Raw genomic sequence first — 24,868 nt, 5'->3', positions numbered from 1 at the left:
GTTGCTGGGGAGTCGGTTCAAAGTGAATGGAGTCGGGGCTGTGGTTGGCATATGTCCAGTTTAACATCTTGTTGCCGGACACTTTTCTTGTTGCATTTTGTTGCTCAAATAATACTAAAATATTTTTTATCTGTCTCAAACAATACGAAAATGATTTTTCTGTCTAAAATATTTGTAAAATCAGGCTTTTTCTGCCTCATAATAGAAAAAAAAACACAATCTTAGAATTATTTGAGACAGGAAAAACATTATTTTAGAGTCTCAAATAATTCTACCATTATGTTTTGGTCTCACAATTGTTTTGAGACCAAAAAATTTAGTTAAGGTTATAATTTTGTTCTCTTCTGTTTTTGTGGGGGTTTTTTTGCTGTCAAATAAGTCTAAACTTTTTGTTCTGTTTTTGGGTTGCAGCATTTTTATTTTGCTCTGAGGGATCCGGCATGTCTTTGTTGGCACAGAGTCAGAAGTGGTACCCGACCCACGTCAAGGTGGTGGTGATCCAGGCCCGGGGGCTGCGGAGCAAGGGCAAGGACGGCACCAACGATGCCTATGCCATCATGCAACTGGGCAAGGAGAAGTACTCCAGCTCGGTGGCGGAGAAGAGTGGCCAGCCGCTGTGGAGGGAGGAGGCCGAGTTCGAGCTGCCCGTGCTCCTGCAGCGCAACCCGGAGAAGTGCACCCTCTACCTGATTGTCATGCACCGAGCCCTGGTGGGCCTGGACAAGTTCCTGGGCCAGGCGACCATCAACCTGAGCGAGCTGTACGAAAGGAAAACCAGGAACAAAGTGGGGTACGTCACATCTTTGACTTTAAACGGGCGTTTCGATCTTTGCTCCTGCGTTCGAATGGACTGGAATTTGAGAACGTACTTGAATTTGCTTGTGTGGCTCTTGCTTGGAGTGAGGCTTCCCAAAATCAGCCCCCTTGGGTGCCCAAAAATATAAATTAATGTCCTCCTCCAGTGCTAGCGTTTGCTGGGGGCAATTGTGGGGACTGTGTGAGTTCTGTGTAGTTATGTTGATCCTCTGTATCATATCATTTTTAATAATTATTCTGATATTGGGTGTACTAGTGTAAGGACTAGCTAGTGTAAGTATAACAATTGGCTCTCTAGGATATCCTGTGCATTTCACTGTCCTGCGTGAATACCAGTTCAGTCATATGGTTGATGAATTTTACAGATTCTTGGTTGAACATAGCGTGCCAGTCTGGTCTGGTCTGGTCTGGTCTGGGCACAGCTCAGCAGCCAAACTGTACTGTGCAATCTGCCCAATTTTCTGCACCTGTAAAATCTGCTGGCGTGAGACATCATGATAACACTTGCACATCTTGCAATTCTGTTAGACCAAAATTTAACAGCCTGAGTTTATCAATGAGCCTTGGAAAGCCACTATTCCACATTTGCAAAACCCGAAGCCGGTCACTCGTGCAGCTAATAGTTGCACAAAAGGCAGTAAATGCATACTTGACACAGGAAGTTGCAAAGGCTGCACTTGTTGATGTGCTTTTATTTTTAGGAATGCTTCAGCCAGTTCTGATCACTGTATTTTCGAAAGGACATGTATCTGAAAGACCGCAGAGCATGATGGTTGACCTACTTTTTGTTAAAATGGAGAACCCTTGCTCAAAGGCGAGTAGTGTATAACATCAGCAATGTTGAGAACATGAAGGGTGTCGATGAGCTGATAACAATGTTCCAGGAAGGCCAGGCTTTTTGGGGCTGTTCAGAATATTCACAGTCATGTCAAGCCTGCTGATTTTTATCAGAACAAGGGCTTTTCGGGGTCTTGAGAAGGCTTAAAAATAGAACTGAGCGAATTGAAATAAAAACAAATAGTGCTGGAAATACTCAGCAGGTCTGGCAGCATCGGTGGAGAGAGAAGCAGAGTTAGTGACCTTTCAGGTCAGTGACCTTTCATCAGAACTAGCAAAGGTTAGAAATGTAATGGGTTTTAAGCAAGTAAAGCGGGGGTGGGGCAAGAGATAACAAAAGGGAGGGTGTTGATGGGACAGATATGAGATCTCGTTCTCAGATCAACTGAGATATTTGGGCAGATGACCAAAAGCTTGGTCAAAGAGTTCAGTTTTAAGGAGTGTCTTAAAGGAGGAAAGAGGGGTTAAGGGAATGGAGTTTATGACGAGGACTGAAGACAATGGCTTCAGTCTTCCCAGTATTTAGTTGGTGGTTTCTGCTCATCCAGTATTGGGTGAACATTGTAGATTGTGTCCTCCCAGGATTGTGGGAATGATATTTTGTGTGCGAGGCTTGTGTTGGGGTCCAACCCAGTGGGATGGAAGTCTGTTGGCTGTTGGGATCTTCTATGGAATGTGTGCCAAATGGAATTCAATTTAAGTGGGTGTGAGCTAAAAGGACAAATTACCAAATCGTCAGTTCCCAGAATGAGTGAGCACAAAGGATCCTGGGTTTGGCTAACAGGCATTCCACACTTGTTGGATAGCAGGGAGAAAGTTTAACGTAAATGAATTTTGTCGAGACATGGTCGAGAGAGCTTGAGAAAGAAAGGGTGCTCATTCTTTGCATATCTTTGAACCTTTCTGGGCAGTTTCAATGACAATATTTTGCAACAGGATGTGTTTTACCAAGGCTGTTTGCACACACTGTGTAAAGGGTGTACTGAGGATCAGTATGGGTGGTATGCTTTTATTATGGAAACATTCCATGCTGAGTTTAAAATGTGTGTTTGCTGAAAAGCTGTAAATAGGAACCTCCCCGAAAGACAAACAGATCATGGAATTTCTAATGAACACTCAGCCCGTGCACAATGTGAATTGATACACGTGCTGATGAAATGTTTCTCTGATGCAGTGTGGGAAAACAAAAACCTACTTGTACCATTTCCTCGGAACAGTCCAGAAAAATTTTACAAGCAATTACATTTTTGAAGTACAGTTACTTCTGTTGGTGCAGCAGACAACTTTCACCCAGCAAGGTTTCACAAACCGCAAACTAATCACTGACCCAACAACAACTTCAATTTATATAGTGTCTTTTAACATCAAACGCCTCAAGGTGCTTCAAGGAGCGTGATGAGACAAAATTTGCCACCGAGCCACAGTACTCATCGGAACAGGTTATGTGCTGATGGATGAGCTTGGGCTGGGGCTAAATGAGGGAACGATGGTACTAACTGACCTAAGATAGCATTTGTGTTTGTGAAAGAAATTAGTCCTCCTGACTAAACCACGTCAAATTTGAGTTTGTTTTTTTATCAGTTAGAGAGAGGACTTTCTCCCTCAGACTGTACCTTGCCTCAGTGTGTACTGTTGTAAATAGTATCCATAACAACCAGTAGAATCTGATTTGCAGAGTGACTTGTATTTCAGGGTGGTTGCTCAAATGGGACAACCTCTTGCAGGACAGGGAACGTAAGGAATTCTGAGCAGGCAAAGGAGAAATTTGGAAACTTTCGTCTTCATGTTTTTGAGGGATTTCTGAAGGAAGGTTTTAAAAAAAAAAGTTGAAAGTTGACATGGTTTTTGGAAGGGCATCACAAAGAACGTACCAGAAGCACAGTTGTTATGTTAGTGGACTGGTCACCCACTGCCTTGGACTAATGATCTAGAGGCATGAGTTAAAATCCCACCACTGCTGCCGAGAATTTAAATTCAGTTACATTCTATTCTAGATTTATGTAATTATAGACATTGGAGACCATGAAGCTACAGGATTGTCACAAAATCCGAGCTGGTTCATGAGGCAAGGAAATCTGCCATCCTTACCTGGTCTGGCCTACATGTGACTCCAGACCCACGGCAGTGTGGTTGTCTCTTAACTGCCCTCTGAAATGGCCTTGCTCTGAGGCACAAATCAGGATCAGGAATCGAGTGCTGTCTGGGTTGATGAGATCGCTTGTTTACGGCGGGGGGGCGGGGCAAGGCTGCAGGGGGGATTTCAAAAGGAGGCCGCCCTTGGGAGTTCTTGTGCTGAGGAGCAGGGAATCTGGAGCTCGGAAGGACGGGATTTGGGTGACAGTAACTTGGCTTTCCTGATAGAGCACTGCCCAAAGTGCCACAGAGCAGGAAAATCCCAGCCTTTGCTTAGCTCAGTCAATTAAATATGCTGCAATTGACCTGAACATCACCGGATTTTAAGATTAGGACTTGATTGAGACACTGGAGGGTATGAACATATGAACATACAACATTAGGAGCAGGAGTAGGCCATTCGGCCCACCGAGTCCGCGCTGACCGTCAACCACCCATTTATGCTAATCCTACATTAATCCCATATTCCTTCTCACGTCCCCACCTTCCCTCAATTCTCCTACCACCGACCTACACTAGGGACAATTTACAATGGCCAATTTACCTATCAACCTGAAAGTCTTTGGCATGTGGGAGGAAACCGGAGCACCCGGCAGAAACCCATGCGGTCACAGGGAGAACTTGCAAACTCAGCACAGGCAGTACCCAGAACTGAACCCGGGTCGCTGGAGCTGTGAGGCTGTGGTGCTAACCACTGCGCTGTCCCATGTCTGTCTTAAGTTGGTGACCCCTTATGTTTAAACAGTGACCCCCCCCCCCTCCCCAGTTCTAGATTCTTCCCCAAGAGGAAGCAGACTTTCCTCGAGATCCCTCAGAACCTTATGTTTCAATCAAGTCGCCTCTTACTCTTCTAAATTCCAGTGGACACAAGCCTAGCCTGTCCAACCTTTCCTCAAAAGACAACCCGCCCATTCCAGGTAATAGTCGAGTAAACCTTCTCTGAACTGCTTCCAACACATTTACATCCTTCCTTAAATACTGTACACACTACTCCAGATGTGGTCTCACCAATGCCCTGTATAACTGAAGCATAACCTCCCTACTTATACATTCAATTCCCCTCACAATAAACAATAATATTCTATTAGCTTTCCTAACTACTTGCTGTTCTATTAGCTGCCAGTGAAATAACACTAAAGTTTTGTTGAAAGGCCCCTTTTAAACCCAGCTTTGGTTGTGAACCAGTGTTCAATATGTGACTGATTGCCAAGTGCGACACATATTCAACTGTTGCGATGAGTATAGTTAAAAATAAAAGTATTTGAAAAAACTTGTGCATTCATGCTGTAGTATGTATGCCGGTCCCATGTTAAAGTGACTTGCTGGAGGTCTTTAAGATTATTAGGGTAGACGTGGGTACAAAGTTTTCTACTTGTTGCTGAGACCAAAACTAGCGACCATAAATATAAACATAAATACTCCTAAATCCAATGAGGAAGTCCAGAGAAACTTCTTTACCCAGAGAGTGGTGAGTAAGTGGAAGTCGCTACCACAGGGAGTGAATAGCAGAGATGCATTCAAGGGGAACCTAGGTTAAACGCGTGGTGGAGAAAGGAACTGAAAGATAATGCTTACAGGATGTGCTGAGGAGGAGGAGGAGGAGGCTTGTGGGGAGTATAGACCATTTGGGCTGAATGGCCTGATTCTTTGTGCTGTAGATTCTGTGCAATTCTAAGCACATAATCTCGGCTTTGCAGTCAAACTGAGATAAAGTGGGTGTCTCGCTGGAATTTAAAGGTCATCAGTTGAGTAATGAGTAGTAACTCGGTTTGGTACGTTGTGCAGTGTACTGCTTCCTTCCCTTATGACCTGGCTTTTATAGTTCTGAGTAACTTGTTCTCACTGATTTAGTGGACGTTGGACTACAGGCTGTGTCAGAAAAGCAGATGACTGTGTGTGTGTGTGTGCTGGAAGTGAAGAAATGACCCCGAAAGGGAAAGGGACGAGGGAGACAAGACAGCACTGTTCCAAACTTGCACAAACCAGTCTACTCAGTACATGGCAGGAATTCTTCCTGACTGCTGTAATCCCTGTTACTCTGTTTGACAGTGTTCCCACCCAGTGATGCAGCTACCTCTTGTGTTTTGTTCAGTGGAAAACTGTGTGAAGCCTTGCTGTGTAAACAAATACAGCATCGTGCGTCGGTGAACAGGAGGCTTGCATACCAAACAACACACGTAATAAACCATCTCGGTTTCATCGACTGCTTGGGGGAGTGCTGCACTGTCGGGGAGGTTGGGGGAGTGCGACACTGTCAGATGCACTGTCATTCAGATGAGGTGTCAAACTAAGGCCCCATCTGCCCACTCGGGTGAAAGTAAAAAGATTCCATCGTCAGTATTTAAGGAAGAGTAGGGGAGTTCTCCCTGTTGTTGTGGCCAATATTTATACCTCAACCAATGTAAAAAAAAAACCCCAGATTTTCTGGTCATTATTACATTGCTGTTTGAGGGATCTTGCTGTGTTCAAATTGACTGCTACGTTGCCTACATTACAACAAGTGACAACACTGCGAAAGTCTTTCATTGGCTGTTAAGAGCGGAGAGCCGTCTCGAGGTGGAGAAAGCTGCTGTTAAATGCAAGTCTTAAACCTTCATGCCAGAGGTAGCAGTTTGTCTTGGGTGACTTCTATCTCCTGTGTGTGGTTCGATTTGTGATGTCTATATTCAAATAGAATCACATTTTGTATCAGTGCCTTTTGTAGAGAGGTGTGTGTGGGTGCAGTGCTTCATCTGGAAAGTGTAACATGTCAAGATTGTGCAGCTATTGATGGAAAATCTGCCTGTCTGGGAAGACTGCCAGGCGACAAGCCAGACGAGGCAATATACACAGCCCATGTTTATTCCCTACCTTGAGATCTTGTATTTAAGCTGTGTTGTTGGAGCTGGGCTGCAAACTGTTTAATTTTTAACAAAAAGGTGTTTCTAGTTACCATTTTGGACATCGACTCTTCAATACCCAAAGACATGATTTCTGACCTCCCAACAAACAGTCTGCTTGCAAGGGTAAATAGAAAAATCTGGGAAAACTAGAAGTATCTGGGGTTAAATACTGGGTACAGGGTCGCAGCATTTTCCCTTCAGGGCAAAAAGCCACATCATCTGGTATTTTGTATTAATGCAGCCTTGTTGCAGTGTGATGGCCTCCTGACTAGGCTTTTAAGCTTCAGTGCTTTTGTGAACTTGGGTTATCTGTCTCGTCTAAATCTCTCTACCTCCCACTCCTCCTTATAAGACCCTCCTTTAAAACCTACCTCTCTGACCAATGTTCCGACTGAAGGGGGAGGAGTGCACTGTTTATTCTAGTCCCACTTTTCCACAGGTCTCTCTCTCTCTCTCTCTCTCTCTCTCTCACGTTAACTGGAAAAATAAAAAGGGTTTTTTTGCTTCAGAGCTCTGTTACAGACAAAAAAACACTTGGGCTGAATACTTGCTCACTTTTGAAGAAAACAGCAGATGAGATATATTGTGTTCCAGAACTGGCATACAGTCAAACTTCCGAGTCCACATAGCTGGGTCACTGAGATCTTTTAGAACAGTTCTTGTCAGGCGGCGTTTGAGAATTAATTTAGCAGGCTTTTCTTCAAAGACAGGAGACGAGGTGAATTGACACAATGGACCTCTCGGGGTCTTTTATCGAGTTGCTGGAAAACGACCTGGGTTGTGGTCTTCTTTCCCTCCTTGACACTTCTTCAACAGCAGGCTAACTTCATCTCATTCCAGAAAGTAAAACACACTGACACTAAAAGCAAAAGATTGCATGTTTTCTGCTCTCAGGTGCGAGCTGCTGTTCCCGGGCTCGTCCTATCAAGGGGCACCTGTCACTTCTCTGCCCACATCTTCCCCTGTTACCAGGGTTTCTGTTCTATTTTTAACTTGAGTCATGTGACAACCAGTAAACATTGTTGCCAAACCAGTTCTTTCAGTGTCCGCTTGATGACCCTCTTGGGGGAAAAAAAACTGGTTCAACATTTCCTCAGTTTGACTATGAATTCCTCAAAAAATATTTTGACAGGAAAAACAGAAGCACCTTCATAACACCAAGCAGTTGGTCACTTGTCCTAATGCCACCTCCTTTTGGCTTGGTGTCAAATTTTGTTTCATTACGCACATGTCTTGGGATGTTTTCCTGCTGTTTGAGGGCATTATATAAACTCTAATTGTACATTCACCCATCCAAAGCAGATTTGCTCAGTACACAAACCTGCCTTGAGAGTAGTGCAAGGCAGCAGCACTGCCTGCTCATGGGGAGGCGGTTGTTGAGAGAGAAGTGTGTTACGGGCAGGTGTTAAGGGGTGTCGGTTCCCACTGTTCACCTCCCAAATTATGGCATTTATGTTTTGTTAAATTGATGCATTAGCCTATGTGTCTTTAGGGTCGAATAAACAAACTCATGGGTTACAAAAAAGGTAACTACTTATTTTTAAACAATTCCCTGAATATTCTCATACTCTTATTTTCTCTTTCTCTCTCTTTCCCCTCTTTCCCCCTCCCCCCCCAACCACCTTTTTTAAGGTAAAAATCTCTTGCTGGAGTTTCTGTTCAGAGACACGTGGCCCTCTCCCCTGTTGTGACCACAGAATGGGACAGGATATGATAACCATGGCTATCAATTAATGTTTGGGTACTATTCTGTTATGATTCTCCTTCACACCCATTCATCCTGGTTTTGTCTGTGAGTTAGACTATCTCCAGCATCCTTTTGTTAATCCATTCATGTCAGATGCGATAGTTCTCCTTTCAATTTCAAAGGGGGCCTCCTCTGCGTTATTTCAGACGAGGTTGCATCTTTGCAGCCAAGTTTGTTTATTTCCAGTACTGAGGGGTCACGTGGCCGCGACTCCGTTTTGACTGCGGTTCAAGTTCTTATGACTATTTTTAATAATTGACTCTTTAACTTCATAATTCCTCCATTTAATTGTTTATTTCATCACGGCTCCTTCCATGCATGAGAAAGTGAGACCCACTGTTTGTTGTAGAACTCTCGTCACTGGGAAGCAAATGGCAGTAACACGTTTAATCTCGACCGGCCACTAATCCTGTTGAAAGCATGAATGTGATTGACCGAATCTATTGGAGCGGTTTTACTGCAGTCAGTGTGAAGCCCAGTACTTGGTCCATTTTGGATTTGTGGCTCGCACCTCTGCTGTGGTTGGGGCAAAACCTGGGGATGCAATGGATGGGTTTCAAGTTTAATGTCCTATTGAACACTGTTCAGGCAGTATTGACTGTTTTCATCCATTCGCTCTTTCCACCCGTAATTCCCTGAGATGCCCTTTCTGGCCTTGCGTCTCCTCTTCCTAGCTCTGTGTTAGCCGTCGCTCAGTAGGTAGCAGTCCCGCCTCCTCAGTAAGATGTTTGTGGGTTCAAGACCCGCTCCAGAAACTTGAGCCAAAAAATCAAGGCTATCGCTTCCAGTGCTGAAGGAGTGCTGCACTGTCAGAGGTGCCGTCTTTCGGATGAGACATTAAACCGAGGCCCTGTCTGCTCCCTTGGTGGATGTAAAAGATCCCATAGCGATACGTCAAAGAATGGCAGGAGAGTTCTCCCAGTGTCCTAGCCAATATTGATCCCTCAATCAACATCGCCAAAAAATAAAAGATGATCTGGTCATTATCACATTGCTGTTTGTGGGAGCTTGCTGTGTGCAAATTGGCTGCTGTGTTTCCTGCATTATTCTAGTGACTGCACTTCAAAAAGTACTTAATTGGCTGAAAGCACTTTGGGATGTACGGTGGTTGTGGAAGGCACTATATAAATGCAAAGCTTTGTTTTTATTTGGCTCACCATCTGGTAGAGATCAATCTCTGATTTTATTTTCCCCCCCCCAAAAGTAAACTTTATTCATAAAATTGTAAAAGTACATGAATAGTTCAAATTTAACATTATATAAAGTACAATACAGATCAGTTGCTTTCAATACAGTACATGAGATGCCTCCTGACACTTGCCGTTACAGATTACATTTACAATGTCCATTTACATTCCGTGTCAAATGTTCTCTGGTGCTGATAGTAATAGGGGTGTCGCAGGCGTTCCAGCCCCTTGATATAATATGACGGAGGGCCTTCGGCAGTGGTCGTTCCCCATGCTGGGCTTCCCTACCGCTTGTTGATATGCTGGCTGAAGCTTAGGAGAGGAGGTGAGAGGCAGCAGAGATAACTGAGTACCTCGCTGTTGCGATGAAACTGGCTTGCAAATCCTGGTTATACGGAAGTTTGAAATTCACTAGTTGCATAACCAGCCGGTATTTTTGTGCAAGTGGCTTGATTTGTACTGTAAGCAGTGCAAGTTTCTCAAAGGTTGTTTGCTGATAAACATGTGCCACCTGAACTGTTCCCAGGTACGCAATGGAGAGTGGAGAGGAGAGATCGCAGAATGTGATGTCACCTGTGTATGTGTATATAGTATTGTGAGATGGACTTGCAACTAAAGCCAGAGGAACTACCGGCTCTCCAATAGTATAGGCAATTCTGGATGCACCTTGGCCACCTCTCCAGAATGACCCTCTTGCCATTGAGCTGTGCTGGAGGCTGACCTGGGACAGGAACAGGTGAAGAAAGCCGTTATATTTGAAGACCGTGTGGTCTCCTATCTGCACCTGCCAGCTATTCTCTTTTCTGATCCTTCCTTTTTCTGCGTTCATGGGATGTGAGCATCGCTGGCAAGGTCAGCATTTGTTGCCCTGTCCCTAATTGCCCTTGAGAAGGCGGTGGTGAGCTTCCTTCTTGAACCGCCGCAGTCCTTGGGGTGCAGGTACACCCACAGTGCTGACGGAAAGGGGAGTCCAGGATTTCGACCCAGCGACAATGAAGGAACGGTGATATAGTTCCAAGTCAGGATGATGTGTGACTTGCAGCTGATGGAGTTCCCATTCGTCTGCTGCCTTTTTGTTTTTCTAGGTGGTAGAGGTCGAGGGTTTGGAAGGTGCTGTTAAAGGCAGTGCATCTTGTGGATGATTCACACTGCTGCCATTTTGCGCTGGTGATGGAGGGAATGAATGTTGGTGGTGGATGTGGTGCGGATCAAGCGGGCTGCTTTTGTCCTGGATGGTGTTGAGTTTCGTGAGTGTTGTTGGAGCTGTGCTCCTTCAGGCGAGCGGAGAGTATTCCGTCACGCTCCTGACTTGCACCTTGTCGATGGTGGACAGGCATTGGGGAGTCGGGTGAATTAGTCGCTGAGGAAGCTGAAGATATTGAAGGCAGCAAAGACTGATCTGCAAGATGCAAGCAGAGGTCATCGCACTAACCGGTAGATCTAAAAGGGAGACGAGGAAAAAAAGTTTCACCGAGTTGCCGAGATCTGGAATGTTCTCCCTGAAAAGGGTTGCACTATGAGAATTGAGGCTGTTTAGATGAGGATTATTTTTTATTGTGTATAGAAGATTTAAGAGGTGACCTAATTACGGTGTTTAAGATGACTGAAGGATTTGATAGGGTCGATAGAGAGAAATTATTTCCTCTGGTAGTGGAAGTCAAGAACAAGGGGACAAAACTTTAAAATTGGAGCCAGACTGTTCAGGAACACGGGAACATAGCGGGAGTAGGCCATTCAGCCCATCGAGCCTTTCAGTATGATCATGGCTGATCATCCACTTCAATGCCTTTTTCCCCCCCACACTATCCTCATATCCCTTTATGTCATTTGTATTCAGAAATCTGTCAATCTCTGCTTTAAACATACTCAATGACTGAGCTTCCACAGCCCTCTGGGGTAGAGAATTCCAAAGATTCACTACCCTCTGAGTAAAGAAATTTCTCCTCAGCTCTGTCCTAAGTGGCTTCCCCCTTATTTTGAAATTATGTCCCCTGGTTCTAGACTCTCCAACCAGGGAAACATCTTAGCTGCATCTACCCTGTCTATCCCTTTAAGTATTTTGTAGATTTCAATAAGATCACCTCTCATTCTTCGAAACTATAGAGAATACAGGCCCAGTTTCCCCAATCTCTCTTCATAGGACAGTCCCGCCATCCTGGGAACAAGTCTGGTGAATCTTCGTTGCACTCCCTCTATGACAATAATATCCTTCCTAAGGTAAGGGGACCAAAATTGCTCACCTTATTCCAGGTGCAGTCTAACCAAGGTTCGATACAATTGAAGCCAGACTTCACTCCTCCTGTACTCAAATCCTCTTGCGATAAAGGCTAACAAACCATTAGCCTTCCTAATTTCTTGCTGCACCTGCATGTTAGCTTCAGTGACCAGTGAAAGGACATTCTTTCTCAGACAGAAGTACACGAGAATTGCATGGCATGTGCAGCACAGGAGCGGGATATAGGACCCCAAAGATTTTTGGTGTTTGAGTCTCCTCCCACTCTACTTCGTCTCATCCCATCAGCACATCCTTCTGTTCCTTTCTCCCTCATGTACTTCTTTCTAAATGCTATGCGTCATGATCACTCCCTGTGATAGCAAGTTCCATATTTGAGCCCCTCTCTGGGTAATGAGGTTTCTCCTGAATTTCATATTGGACTTGGTGTATACTATATGGTATGTTAGCTTTTGTTACAAAGGGATTGGAGTACAAGAGTCAAGAACTCTTACTACGGTTATACAGGACATAGGTGAGGTCACACCTGGAGCACTGCACAGTTTTGGTCTCCTTATCTAAGGAAGGACGTACTTGCCCCAGAGAGTGCAATGAAGGCTCACTACACTGGTTCCTGGGATGAGGGGATTGTCCTATGAGGAAAGATTGAGAGGGCGAGGACTACATTACACTGGAGTTTAGAAGAATGAGAGGTGATTTCATTGAAGCATAGAAAATTCTTTCGAGGCTTGACCAGGTACAAGCTGAGAAAATGTTTCCCCCGCCTGGGAGTCGACAACACGCAGTCTCAGAATAAGAGGTTGGCTATTCAGGGCTGAGAGTGGGAGAAATTTCTTCACTCAAAGGGTTGTGAATCTGTGGAATTCTCTACCTCAGAGAGCTGCAGATGCTCAGTCATTGAGTATTTTCAAGACGCGAGGCTGATAGAAGCCAAAAATTCAAGGGAAAAGGGCGATAGTGTGGGAAGGTGGAGTTGAGATCGAAGATCAGCCGTGAGTTGTGCTTTCTCCAAACCCTTTTTTTTTGTTGGACGTGGGTTGATCCCTTTTGCTCTCTTTCCCAGCACCAAAAGCTGGAGATACATCAACTGCTCATGCACGGTTGTATTCTCTGGTACCTGGCACACTGGCATCGAGAGAAATGATTTTCCACCTGCTTGGAGTTTAATGAAGCTCATTTTCAGGCTCAGTCCTGCTGACTGACTTATTTGGAGATCTTTGTGTTGCAGGTAACGCCAACATTATTAGGAGTCTTATTCTCGACTCGGCACTTTGACATGTACCCTGACCTTTCCTGGCGCTTGTAAGAAGCAAGATTGACATCAACTGACATGAGGTGGAGCCCTGGCTGCATTAGTTGTCAAGAGATAAGACATTTTAATGTCAGGCGGTGCCCACATTTTCATGAAAACATCTTAGGAATGTGTGTCAGCCACAGGCTCAACCTGATTCCTGAGAGCATTTTTCAGTGATGGGTGCTGTTAATTTGGCTGCACATTTTCTCCCCATACCTTTAAATCGAGCCTTGTTTACAAGAATGGTAATTGATCAATCCAAGAGGGTTTGAATCTCAAATGAAGACAGGCCTCTCTTTCCCAACCAGTGAAGTATGAAGTGCAACCAACCACACAACATTTGATCAGTCTTGCGTTCTGCTGTGAAACGTCACTCGTTACTAGATGTTAATATGAAGAACAGAATTTCAAAGCACAGAAGATGACTATTTGGCCTGTCATGCCTGTGTTTACTTTCTGAACTGCCTCTCCATTAAGTTTTTTTACCCATACTTTTTTTTTTCTCCCCCCTTTTCAGTTATGTATCTGCTGCCTTTTCATAAACTATTTAAGGATTCTGTTTCTACTACTGTGGTCGTCTGAAATTTCTGAACTCTAGTTTCCAATTCACTGGGCCAGTGTGAATAATTTGACCCTATTTACCTCTTAAATCCTTCTGAGCTCAACACTTTTAACAGCTCTCCTATGTTCTACTGAAAGGAGCTTCAGTTTCTTTAGTCTTTATTGATAACTAAAGCCTTCTCGTCAGTGATATCGTCTTGGTGACTCTCTCGATGACCTTGTCATCTGTGTGTCTCTAGACATTGTCCTCCATTTTCTCTTATTTAAAAAAGAAACTACAAAACTGCTGATAATCTACCGTTGCGGAGTTGTGTGCTTCAAGGATTAACAATTACCCGACTTGGAGTAAACTAACTAGTCCATTAAACGTAGTCTCAGCAAAGTTGTGCTCTTTCTTCCATGCATCAGCTGTGGCTCAGTGTGGCCTCTGAGTTACAAGGCTTTGGGTTTGAGTCCCACACAAGGAAATCTAGGCTGACACTGCAGAGGGCTTTCCTTTGGATGAGATGTTAAACCGAGGCCCCGTCCTCTCGGGAGACAGAAAAGATCCCATGGCACTATTTCGAACAAGAGTGGGGAACCTATCCACAGTGCCTGGGCTCATATTTATCTCTCAATCCACTTCACTAAAACAAATTACTTGGTCATTATCACATTGTTGTGTATGGGAGCTTGCTGTGTGCAAATTGGTTGCTGCATTTCCTGGTTACAAGAGTGACTACACTTCATTGGCTATAAAATACTTTGGGTTGTGAAAGGCACTATATTAGTGCAACTCTTGTTTCTCTTCAAGTGAAGCTTCTACAAAATGTTGCAGTGCTACATCGAACCAAAATCCCTTTTTTTTTTAACATAACTTTGAAAGTAATCTCTCTCTCTCTCTCTCTCTCTCTCTCTCTCTCTCACATAGCAAAACATTCATTAATGGCAAAATGAATTCAATAGGCTTCACCATCTTACACCACCACCTAACTAAACATGAATAAATAGAAAGCCTACGAATGGTTAACTCATTTGGTTTCTTTGACTAGCATCGCAGATTGCTTTTCTCTCTCACATTAGTGCTCTACTTCCTGTCCTAGATTTTATTCATCATGCGTGAATTGACAGCATTCCTGTGATTCCCAGCAAAGCAGTCATTTACAATTGAAATCTGCTAAGTAGTCTAAATTGATATTAAAGGCCAACTTTTTATTGGTTTATTTTCTTGAAGCTGCATATCTGTAATGCTCGTCCTTGAATTCTTTTCTATTCTTGTGGGTTAGGCCATGTTTATTCACCTCTTTTTCATGATCTAACTGTCCCAGTCTAGGTGGAGATTAAAAAAAAAAAATGTTGCTGTGAAATTCTGCTCCAAGGAATAATCACTGAGTTGATTGTGAAGAATTCAAAGGACATATCCCCTGTCGGAATGTTGCACCAGATATTTTATTTCATCCATGCGTGGTTCAAACTAGTAATGCAGAAGCAAGAAGCTATTGGGATTTGCAATTGCTCGGGAGAGACATGAATAATTGGTATTGCTTTCCTTGTTACTAGGTGATTTTTTTTTAATGAATATTTTTCGAATGTAATTTGTCCCTGATTGTGCATTTGGTCAGTAGCATGGATGTCACTTGGCCTGAATGGATGTGTGGTGACCAAATTGGGCTTGATTAATAATCCTTTGACTGTGATCAAACACAGTGTCTCAGGCCCTGTGATGCCTGGACACTACACTGACCTTTCAGCTTGTTGTATTTGAGCTCGGACTTTTTACTAGCTGTGGTGTCACTGTCCCACCGGGCTATAAACTGCACAGGAGGTGAGGGTCCACAGCAGGTGGACTTCTGGATTACACAACCCATCAAAATTATCTTCCTTTTAACCTCCTTTTTGTGCATCCCCAATTCTCATCACCCTTTGGTAGCTGTGCTTTCAGCTGCCTCAGTACTCAGCTCTGGAATTCCCTCCCTAAATCGCTACCTGTCTCTCTGTCCTCCTTTTTAAGATGCTCCTTAAAACCTCTGTTTGACCAAAACTTTTGTCCTCTGTGCTAATATATCCTTATGTGGCTCAGTGTCAAATTTTGTTTGGTAACTTTCCTGTGCAGCACCTTTTTATGTTACGTTGAGTTATTTTACTCCATTAAAGGTGTTATATAAATGCAAATTGTTGCTCCTGTGTTTGGGCGTGAGGGAGAGAAAATGCTAAGTTTGTGATAACTGTTGCATTGAGTTGGTTAAATGGAATCAATTTCTGGCTCAGTTAACTTTTAGGCTGCGTTTGCTGACAACGCAACCACTAGGTGGCACTGTACTGGCACATGCGCAAATGCAGTCTGTTCCACTGAAACGTCACTGTCTGTGGGGGGGCGGCGGCAGGGGTGCTTGGGAGTGGAGACCGTTTTCCTGCGCATGCACCAGTTACTCTTGGCAAGACGTCGGCTGCGCACGTGCGCAGCTTGGAGCGCTCTGAGGACGTCATTGGGCCGCTGCATTTTCAGGAGTCGCTTTGTCATTTTTATACGATATAAAAGGTCAGTGTTTGTGCCAGTTTGGCTTAGTTGGTCTAGCTCCCATATCTGAATCACAAGTTGTGGGCTCATCGCCCACTTCAGAGACTTCACATAATCCAGGCTGACCTGACCGAGGGAGTGCTGCACTGTCTGAGGTGCTGCGCTTTGGTCGAGGCTCCGTGGGTTCGGCTGGGATGTTAAAGGTCTCATTGTTCTGTACAGAGAGCAGGAGGTGTGCTTGGTGTCCTGACTGTTTGTTTGTTTCTCAACGACCATCACCAAAACCAGATTAACTGACCCTTCCGTTTTATTATTTCTTGTATATGTTCGTGGTCTGTGACCCGTTTCTAAAATGTGGCCCGGTGCCGTGTCAATGCATGTTGATGATTTCTTGAGGAGGAGTTTATTCTAATGGATTTCTTCTCCTCTGCAAGGTGGTATAAACTGCAGTCGAAGACTGGGAAGAAGGAGAAAGAACGAGGGGAGATCGAGGCAGACATCCAGTTTGTACGGAACAGTATGACGGCCAGCATGTTTGACCTCTCGGTGAAGGACAAGTCTCGATCGACTTTAGGGAAGCTGAAGGACAAACTCAAGGGGAAAAAAAAGGATGCGTTGTCTGATTCGGTGTCGGAAATCATCCCCAGCATCAGCAGCACGGGCGACAGCGACGATGATGCGGCGATTGCTGAGAAGAAAAAGAAATCCAAACTGAGGATGTTGTTTCCGAAATCGAACCTGCAGCGTACCTCACTCTCTCAATCTATGTCTGTTATACCCACCGCTCCAGCCTCGCCAACTATCGCTAAGAAAGCAAAGAACTTTGCCACTGAAGACTTCACTGAGATACAACTGCACGACTCTGCAGAAGGTAGAACAGTATTTGTTATTTCTACAACTTGTATTTGCAAAGCGCCTTTTCATGTGGTAAAACGTCCCAAGGCGCATGCGCGGAGGCCGTGGAGGGATTTGAACATAGGATGGGAATTTTAAAATGGAGGTCTTGCGTGGACCCTGAACTCGGTTCAGGTCAGCGAGCCCAGGAGTGATGGGTGAACAGAGCGAGTGAGGACCCGGGCAGCAGAGTTTTGGATGAGCACAAGAGGGTGGAATGTGGGAGGCTGGCCAGGGGTGCATTGGAATAGTCGAGTCTGGGATAGATAAACTGAGTTAAAAGGGTGGAGACCAAGATATTGGGAGCTGAGCACAAGAATCACAAAATAATCTCGGCACACTCGGGAGAAAGCTGAGGGCAGGTGGAGAAAGTCGATGTTGGAAGTGGGAAATGCATTATGGAAGTCGACAGCAGGGGAGTGGGACGAATTGGGTCGCTCTTTCAAAGAGACAGCGCAGACACAATGGGCTGAATGGCCTCATTCTATAACCAATGAGGAGGCAAGGAGCTGGGATGAATTTCCAGTCTCCGCCATGTATAACTCTGAAAGGATTCATTAATGTTATTGTGAAACGGGCTTCTTCCTAGCACCAACATAACGTAACCAATATTTCTCTCCGATGACTGACTGACTGACTGACTGGGAGGGGGAGAGGTAAATCAGAGATATAAACCCTTGCGCAGTGTAGCAAGGTAGGACAACAGCTGATGATTGCTTTGTGCGAATACAGGGTAAACACTATTCAGAGGCTTTTGTTATGTGGCTTTGACGAATGAGTGGATGACCCACTGTTGTAAACGAGAAGACAAAAGGTCACGCTCAATAAACCGGAATGCACCAGGGGAAGGGAGCACATCTCGTTACTCAGTCACTGAACAGAACAGTGCACAAAGTGCGTTGACCTGCTTTGATCACATAAGATTCTGCTAAAGTGCAAGTACTTTTCTGCTGGATAATTTTGTATGTGCCTTTGCGTGCGGGTTTTTGGTAGTGGCAAAAACGGTGTTCGTTTTACAGTGGACAGATGATCTCAATCTTTTCAAAAGTGCACTATTTTACACTCTTGCCTTCCTCATTTGGGTTTGGTGACCGATACATAGAACAGTACAAGCCCTTCGGCCCACGATATTGTGCCGACCGTTTAACCTACTCCAAGATCAAACTACCTACCTACCCTTCATTCTACTATCATCCATGTACCTATCCAAGAGTCGCTTAAATGTCCCTAATGTATCTGCTTCTACTACCACCGCTGGCAGTGCATTCCACGCACCCACCACTCTCTGTGTAAAGAACCTACCTCTGACATCTCCCCGAAACCTTCCTCCAATCACCTTAAAATTATGCCCCCTGGTGATAGCCCTTTCCGCCCTGGGGAAAAAGTCTCTGGCTATCCACTCTATCTATGCCTCTCATCATCTTGTACACCTCTATAAAGTCACCTCTCATCCTTCTTCGCTCCAATGAGAAAAGCCCTAGCTCCCTCAACCTTTCTTCATAAGACATGCCCTCCAGTCCAGGCAGAATCCTGGTAAATCTCCTCTGCACCCTCTCTAAAGCTTCCACATCCTTTTCTATAATGAGGCGACCAGAACTGAACACAATATTCCAAGTGTGGTCTAACCAGGGCTTTATAGAGCTGCAGCATAACCTCGCGGCTCTTAAACTCAATCCCCCTGTTAATGAAAGCCAACACCCCATACGCCTTCTTAACAACCCTATCAACTTGGGTGGCAACTTTGAGGGATCTATGGACGTGGACCCCAAGATCCCTCTGTTCCTCCACACTGCCAAGAATCCTGTCTTTAAGCCTGTATTCTGCATTCAAATTCGACCTTCCAAAATGAATCACTTCACACTTTTCCAGGTTGAACTCCATCTGCCACTTCTCAGCCCAGCTCTGCATCCTGTCAATGTCCCGTTGCAACCTGCAAAAGCCTTCCACACTATCTACAACTCCAGCAACCTTTGTGTCATCGGCAAATTTCCTAACCCAGCCTTCCACTTCCTCATCCAAGTCATTTATAAAAATCACAAAGAGCAGAGGTCCCAGAACAGATCCCTGCAGAACACCACTGGTCACCGTGCTCCATGCTGAATACTTTCCATCTACTACCACCCTCTGTCTCCTATGGGCCAGCCAATTCTGTATCCAGACAGCCAAATTTCCCTGTATCCCATGCCTCCTTACTTTCTGAATGAGCCTACCATAGGGAACCTTATCAAACGCCTTGCTAAAATCCATATACACCACATCCACTGCTCTTCCTTCATCAATGTGTTTTGTCACATCCTCAAAGAATTCAATAAGGCTTGTGAGGCATGACCTGCCCCTCACAAAGCCATGCTGACTACCTCTAATCAAACTATGCTTTTCCAAATAATCATAAATCCTGTCCCTCAGAATCGTCTCCAATAATTTGCCCACCACCGACGTAAGATTGACTGGTCTGTAATTCCCAGGGTTGTCCCTATTCCCTTTCTTGAACAAGGGAATAACATTTGCCACCCTCCAATCATCTGGTACTACTCCAGTGGACAGTGAGGACGCAAAGATCATCGCCAAAGGCGTGGCAATCTCTTCCCTCGCTTCCCGTAATAACCTTGGGTATATCCCGTCTGGCCCCGGGGACTTATCTATCCTCATGTCTTTCAAAATTTCCAGCACATCCTCCTTCTTAACATCAACCTGTTCGAGCATATCAGCCTGTTTCACACTGTCCTCACAAACGACCAGGTCCCTCTCACTAGTGAATAATGAAGCAAAGTATTCATTTAGGACCTCCCCTACCTCCTCCGACTCCAGGCACAAGTTCCCTCCACTATCCCTGATCGGCCCTACCCTCACTCTGGCCATCCTCTTGTTCCTCACGTAAGTGTAGAACGCCTTGGGATTTTCCTTAATCCTACCCGCCAAGACTTTTTCATGTCCCCTTCTAGCTCTCCTAAGTCCATTCTTCAGTTCCTTCCTGGCTACCTTGTAACCCTCTAGAGCCCTGTCTGATCCTTGCTTCCTCAACATTAAGTAAGCTTCCTTCTTCCTCTTGACTAGCTGTTCCACATCTCTTCAGAATCTCCCCCAAGTTGGGCTGCTTCCATTTCAAATCTAGGCAGTGAGCGTCAACAGGTTATTGAACCAAGGGGTGCATCACTGCTGATTTTCACATGTCCAACCCAAAGCACTCGGTTTGTTTTTTTTTTCTCTTTTGTTCAGATGCGCTGAGGGCAGTTACAGGCACCTTCCCTCCCCGCCCCCCCACATCAACCCCCTCCACCAACAACTGTACACTGCTTCACGTATTATAACCACCCTGGGTACAGAAAAAAGTAACATCGGAACGAGAGGAGGCCATTTGGCCCCTCTAGCCTGTTGCGCCATTCACTGGGATCGTGGATTTATTCTTCTCAATGCCCTTGCCCAACAAAAATTTTCTTCCCTGACTCAGAATTGAACCTAGGTCATGGCAGTGAAAGCACAGAGTCCTAACCACGAGACCACCAAGGGATGCTTTAGAATATCAGTGGGTCAGTCTGGAAGAGGTCATGGTCCTAAAAAAAAAAAGCATTCATTCGTGGCCTTGAGAGATTAATTTTGTGGACGTTTTGCCTTTGCAGAGGAAAGTTCCAGCAAGACCTTGTACATACCAAAGATTATGAGCCACAAAAGGGCTGCAAGTGCAGACACCAAACAGCTGAACTTTTTGTCGGGTGGGAATGTGAAGAAGGACCCCCTGTCACTGTTTGGGGGTCTGAAGCCAAAGAGTGACCCCGTGTCCCAGTCTAATCTCTGCATCAACGGCAGTCACGTTTACACGGAAGAGCCAAACCAAGCCACGCACGGGAAACCAAAGAGCGATTCCAAGTCACTGCACAGTAGTCCCTTTTACTCCTCTGCCGAGGATTTGACCTTCAGGTTTTCCACCGGCACGCTTGAGACCACCAACCCGCTTTCTCCTTCCAAATCGGAACCTCGTTCCAGCGAGCAGACAACTTTGGCAGCCGCCAAAATGTCGGGGAGCGCAAGTGACTTGTCGGAAGCCCAAAAATTAGACGGCCTGAAGGAGGAGCAAGAAGGCAAGCAAGGAGCCACGTTGGCCTTGAGTGTTGGGAAGAAAGAGGTGGGTAAAAAGCCTGCAACAGTCAGCGCATCTGGAGCTGGCACCAAGTCACTCAACCCCTTTGAAGATGACAAGGAGGAAGAGGAAACGAAAGCTCCAATCGCAAAGCCTGCGCAGAAGACCGAGGTGTTGAAAGTAGAGGCAATGAGCAAAAAAGAGGAGACCAAGAGAGGAGGATTAATGTCTTTATTCCCTAGGAAATCTGAACCAGTCAAAGCTCCTGAGCCGAAGGAATCACGCAACCCCTTTGAAGACAGCACGGAAGAGGTGAAGAAACCAGCGAGTTCTTCGGTGTGGTCGAGCCGGACAGCAGCTATCAAACCCAAGTAAGCTTCCTAATGCATTGTCAAATGGTCTCTAATCTCTCATTGCAGTGAGTAACAGTATTGAACCTGGTGGAAATGTCATGGTCAGTGCCTTCCAGCAGTTGCACCTTTTAATTTGGTTTCCCTTGCCTTTTCCAGCTGGGAATAGTTCAAACTTAATCTAGCAGTACTAGTGGGGAAACGTTGACCCTGTGATTTGAGGCACTGCTGTGGTCATTGCAGAGTGGAGCCTGCTTTTGGGCCTTAGTGCTGCTGCAGTCATACTTCATAGATTGATATGGCACAGAAGGAGGCCATCGTGCTTGTAGTCTCTGGAGTTTAGAAGAATGAGAGGTGATCTCATTGATAGAAGATTCTGAAGGGGCTGGACAGGTTAGACACTGAGAGGTTGTTTCCCTTGCCTGAGGAATCTAGAAACACGGGGGGAGCACAACCTCAGGATATGGGGCCAATCATTTAGGAGAGCGATGAGGAGAAATGTCTTCACTGAGTTTTGTGAATCTTTGAATTCCGAGCCCAGAGGGTTGTGGTTGAGTATATTCAAGACTGGGATAGGTAGATTTTTGGTCTTTCAGGGAATCGAGGAATATGGGGAGCGGGCAGGAGAGTGGAGTTGAGGCAGAAGATTAGTCATGTTCGTATTGAATGGTGGAACAGACTGAAGAGGCGATATGGTCTACTCCTGATTTTTTTATGTTATGTGCTTGTGCTGGTTCTTTGCAAGAGCTGTTCAATAGCTTCTGGGTGGGGAGAAGTAAAAGCTTTGCTGCAATATTGGTCTTCTCTCTCCTTTCCCCAACATTTTTCATGTTAAATGTTCTGTGACTTTTCAAGTGTGTGCCGTCTGTCTCGCCAGGTGGAACTAGGCCAGGTTTTACCTTTGGACTGAGGTGCGCAGTCCAATAAATCTGCAGTTCAGGTCTCATGCTTTGATTGACAGAGCTACAGGCCGTCATGAGATCAGCCATTTGCAAACCTGAAACCACCTCAGCAAGCACTGTCTGTAAATCGGACATGGTAATGCGGTGGTTGGGTTAGCTGGTTAGTAACCCAGAGGTCATGAATTCAGATCTGAGCATAGCTTGTGGTGAAATTGAAACCAATAACCTGGCAGTGTGAAGGGGCACCAGGCAATGAGAATGATCCTGGGTTGTGCTTTTCACCACTTGTCAGTCATGCGATGGAGTTGATTATCAATTGGTTACGGAGTCGAAGAAACTTGCAGCACAGAAGGAGCCCATTCAGCCCACGGTGTCTGCATTGGCTCTTTGAAAGAGCTGTTGCGCTTAGTCCTACACCTACTCGCTTTTTGCCCGTAACCCCCGAAATTCCTCATCCTCAGGTACCCGTCTAACTCCTTTTTAAAAATTATTCATATAATGAGTTTCTACCACCTTTTTTCAGGTAGAGTGTTCAACATCCCAAAAACTCTGAGTGAAAACATTTCTCCTCATCTTTTGCCAATGATTTTGAATTTTTGACCTCTGGTTATTGACCCACCTGGCAGAGGGAATAGTCTTTTTTTTCTATCAAAACCTCACATCATCTTGAAAACCTCTATTTAGCCGCCTCTTAACCTTCTCTGTTCCAAGGAGAACAGTCCTAACTTTTCCAACCTTTCCTTAGAATGAAGTCCCTCATCCGTGGAACCATCCTGGTAATCCACCTCTGTCCTCTTTCGAAGGCCTTTTCCATCTTTCATTGGCCAGTGGAACACCCATTGGAAAAGTGGGCATTACCCTCAATGAAAGCTGCCAGATTGTTGTACAAGAGAAGCATACCCACCACCCTTAGCTGTCTGGCCTACATGTAACTCCAATCCTGCCCCACCCGCTCTGACCACCACTTCCCCACAGTCCCTCCGCCCCTACATGTGACTCCACTCCCACTCTACGCAGTTGAGTCTTGCACCCCAGTGGCTTCATGGCTTCAGGGAGTATTAAGAACAATTGCCATCGCCGCTGCACCTTGAAACTGTCCCAACAGTGGCGGGAGTTCAAGATTGAGTCCATGGCAATTAAATGGAGTTTGATTGTGGGGAAGAAGAGAGCAACCTGGCTTTTGGTACAATTGACTTCATGTGGGTTGAGCTGGAATAGGTTTGTGTCGCAAGTCGTTCCTCGGGAGGATTTGCGAGCGGAGACCATTTCCTGTTGGGTACCTAGCGGACCAATGGGTGGGAGGAAGTTTATTATCATCTCAAAACTGTGAGGAATGCAACGGTATCATTTTTCTTTTTTCTCCCTTTGCCCAATTTTCATCCTTCCTCTATGTTGATATGGCGACCCAAGATGCATTTGTGTGTCATGGCATCTTCGACTGAAGTGGCCTCGCTGCCAAGTCTGAACCTTTGCTTGCCCCTTCCTGTATACCCCTGCTTCAGAATGGGAGAGCCCCTCCGCTCGCAATCCCAAGACTGCTGAGGCAGCCCACTCTGGCATTCTGAGGTCACCAGACTTGGCACAACCGCCAGGGATCATACCTGGGATCTCCCGAGCTTATCTCGTTACTACCGATCTTCCCCAGTCTCGAGTTGGAGTTCCTGGTTACTTAACAGCAGGCTGCTGATGTGATTTTTCATGGTGACTCCTGCTCCACGTTTTGTCTGTTTGTTGGTACTTTTCCACGAGTGCCTAGTTTCTGGTGTCATTTTTGTGTGTCCTTTGGTGCCTGGTTCCACTTGTTTGTCCGCTCGTGCCTTCCATTGGTGCTGGGTCCTGCTGTCATTTTCCTCTGCTTTGATTTGAACTCTGACTTGCAGCCAAACCAGAGCATTCAGAGTATTTTGGGTATTCATGGATACGAGGAGAGTTCAGGAAGCCATGATCTTGTTGAATGGCGGAGAGGGTTCGAAGGGCCAAATGGCCTCCACAGCGGAGCGAGAATGGGCCATTCAGCCCATCAGGCCTGCTCCACCATGTCTTTAGATCATGGCTTTACTCCTGTACTCAAAACCCCTTGCAGATAAGGCCAACTTACCATTTACCATCCTAATTGCTTGCTGCACCTGCGTAACAGCTTTTATTGACTCATAAACAAGGACACCCAGGTCTCTTTAGACATCATCAACACTTCCCAACCTCTCACCATTTAAGAAATACTCTGTCTTTCTGGGATTTTTCTGCTTTTTCGACCAAAGCCTGCTATTTTCTCCTGCTATTTCTTGCGTTAATGCCGCAATGGCTATTTGAATAAAGTTATTACCTCTTCAGTCATAAACTGCACCAGAAGCAATTAAATGTCAGCCTAATCCTCATTCAGTAAGTTAAATCATGCATCGAGAACTGTTCCATTGCAGTAAAATTGAGTACCAGTGTATTCGAGTGATGTAGGGAGCTGAA

General features: G+C 45.3%; 1 protein-coding gene across 5 annotated transcripts in view; it reads left to right on the top strand.

Moving 5' to 3' along the window:
* The window catches only part of LOC137357150 (rab11 family-interacting protein 1-like), a 51,630-nt gene that overhangs the window by 11,635 nt on the left and 15,127 nt on the right, over positions 1–24,868 (top strand). For all 5 annotated transcript variants that reach the window (XM_068023248.1, XM_068023246.1, XM_068023245.1 and 2 more), the window contains exons 2-4: positions 412–790; positions 16,622–17,058; positions 20,699–21,527. In XM_068023248.1, the coding sequence (XP_067879349.1) occupies positions 441–790; positions 16,622–17,058; positions 20,699–21,527 (1,616 nt within the window). In that variant the 5' untranslated portion in view covers positions 412–440. The remainder of the gene's footprint in view (positions 1–411; positions 791–16,621; positions 17,059–20,698; positions 21,528–24,868) is intronic.

The sequence above is a fragment of the Heterodontus francisci genome, chromosome 47, assembly GCF_036365525.1.
Source record: "Heterodontus francisci isolate sHetFra1 chromosome 47, sHetFra1.hap1, whole genome shotgun sequence".
NCBI lineage: Eukaryota > Metazoa > Chordata > Chondrichthyes > Heterodontiformes > Heterodontidae > Heterodontus > Heterodontus francisci.
This window is presented reverse-complemented; position numbering and strand designations above follow the sequence as displayed.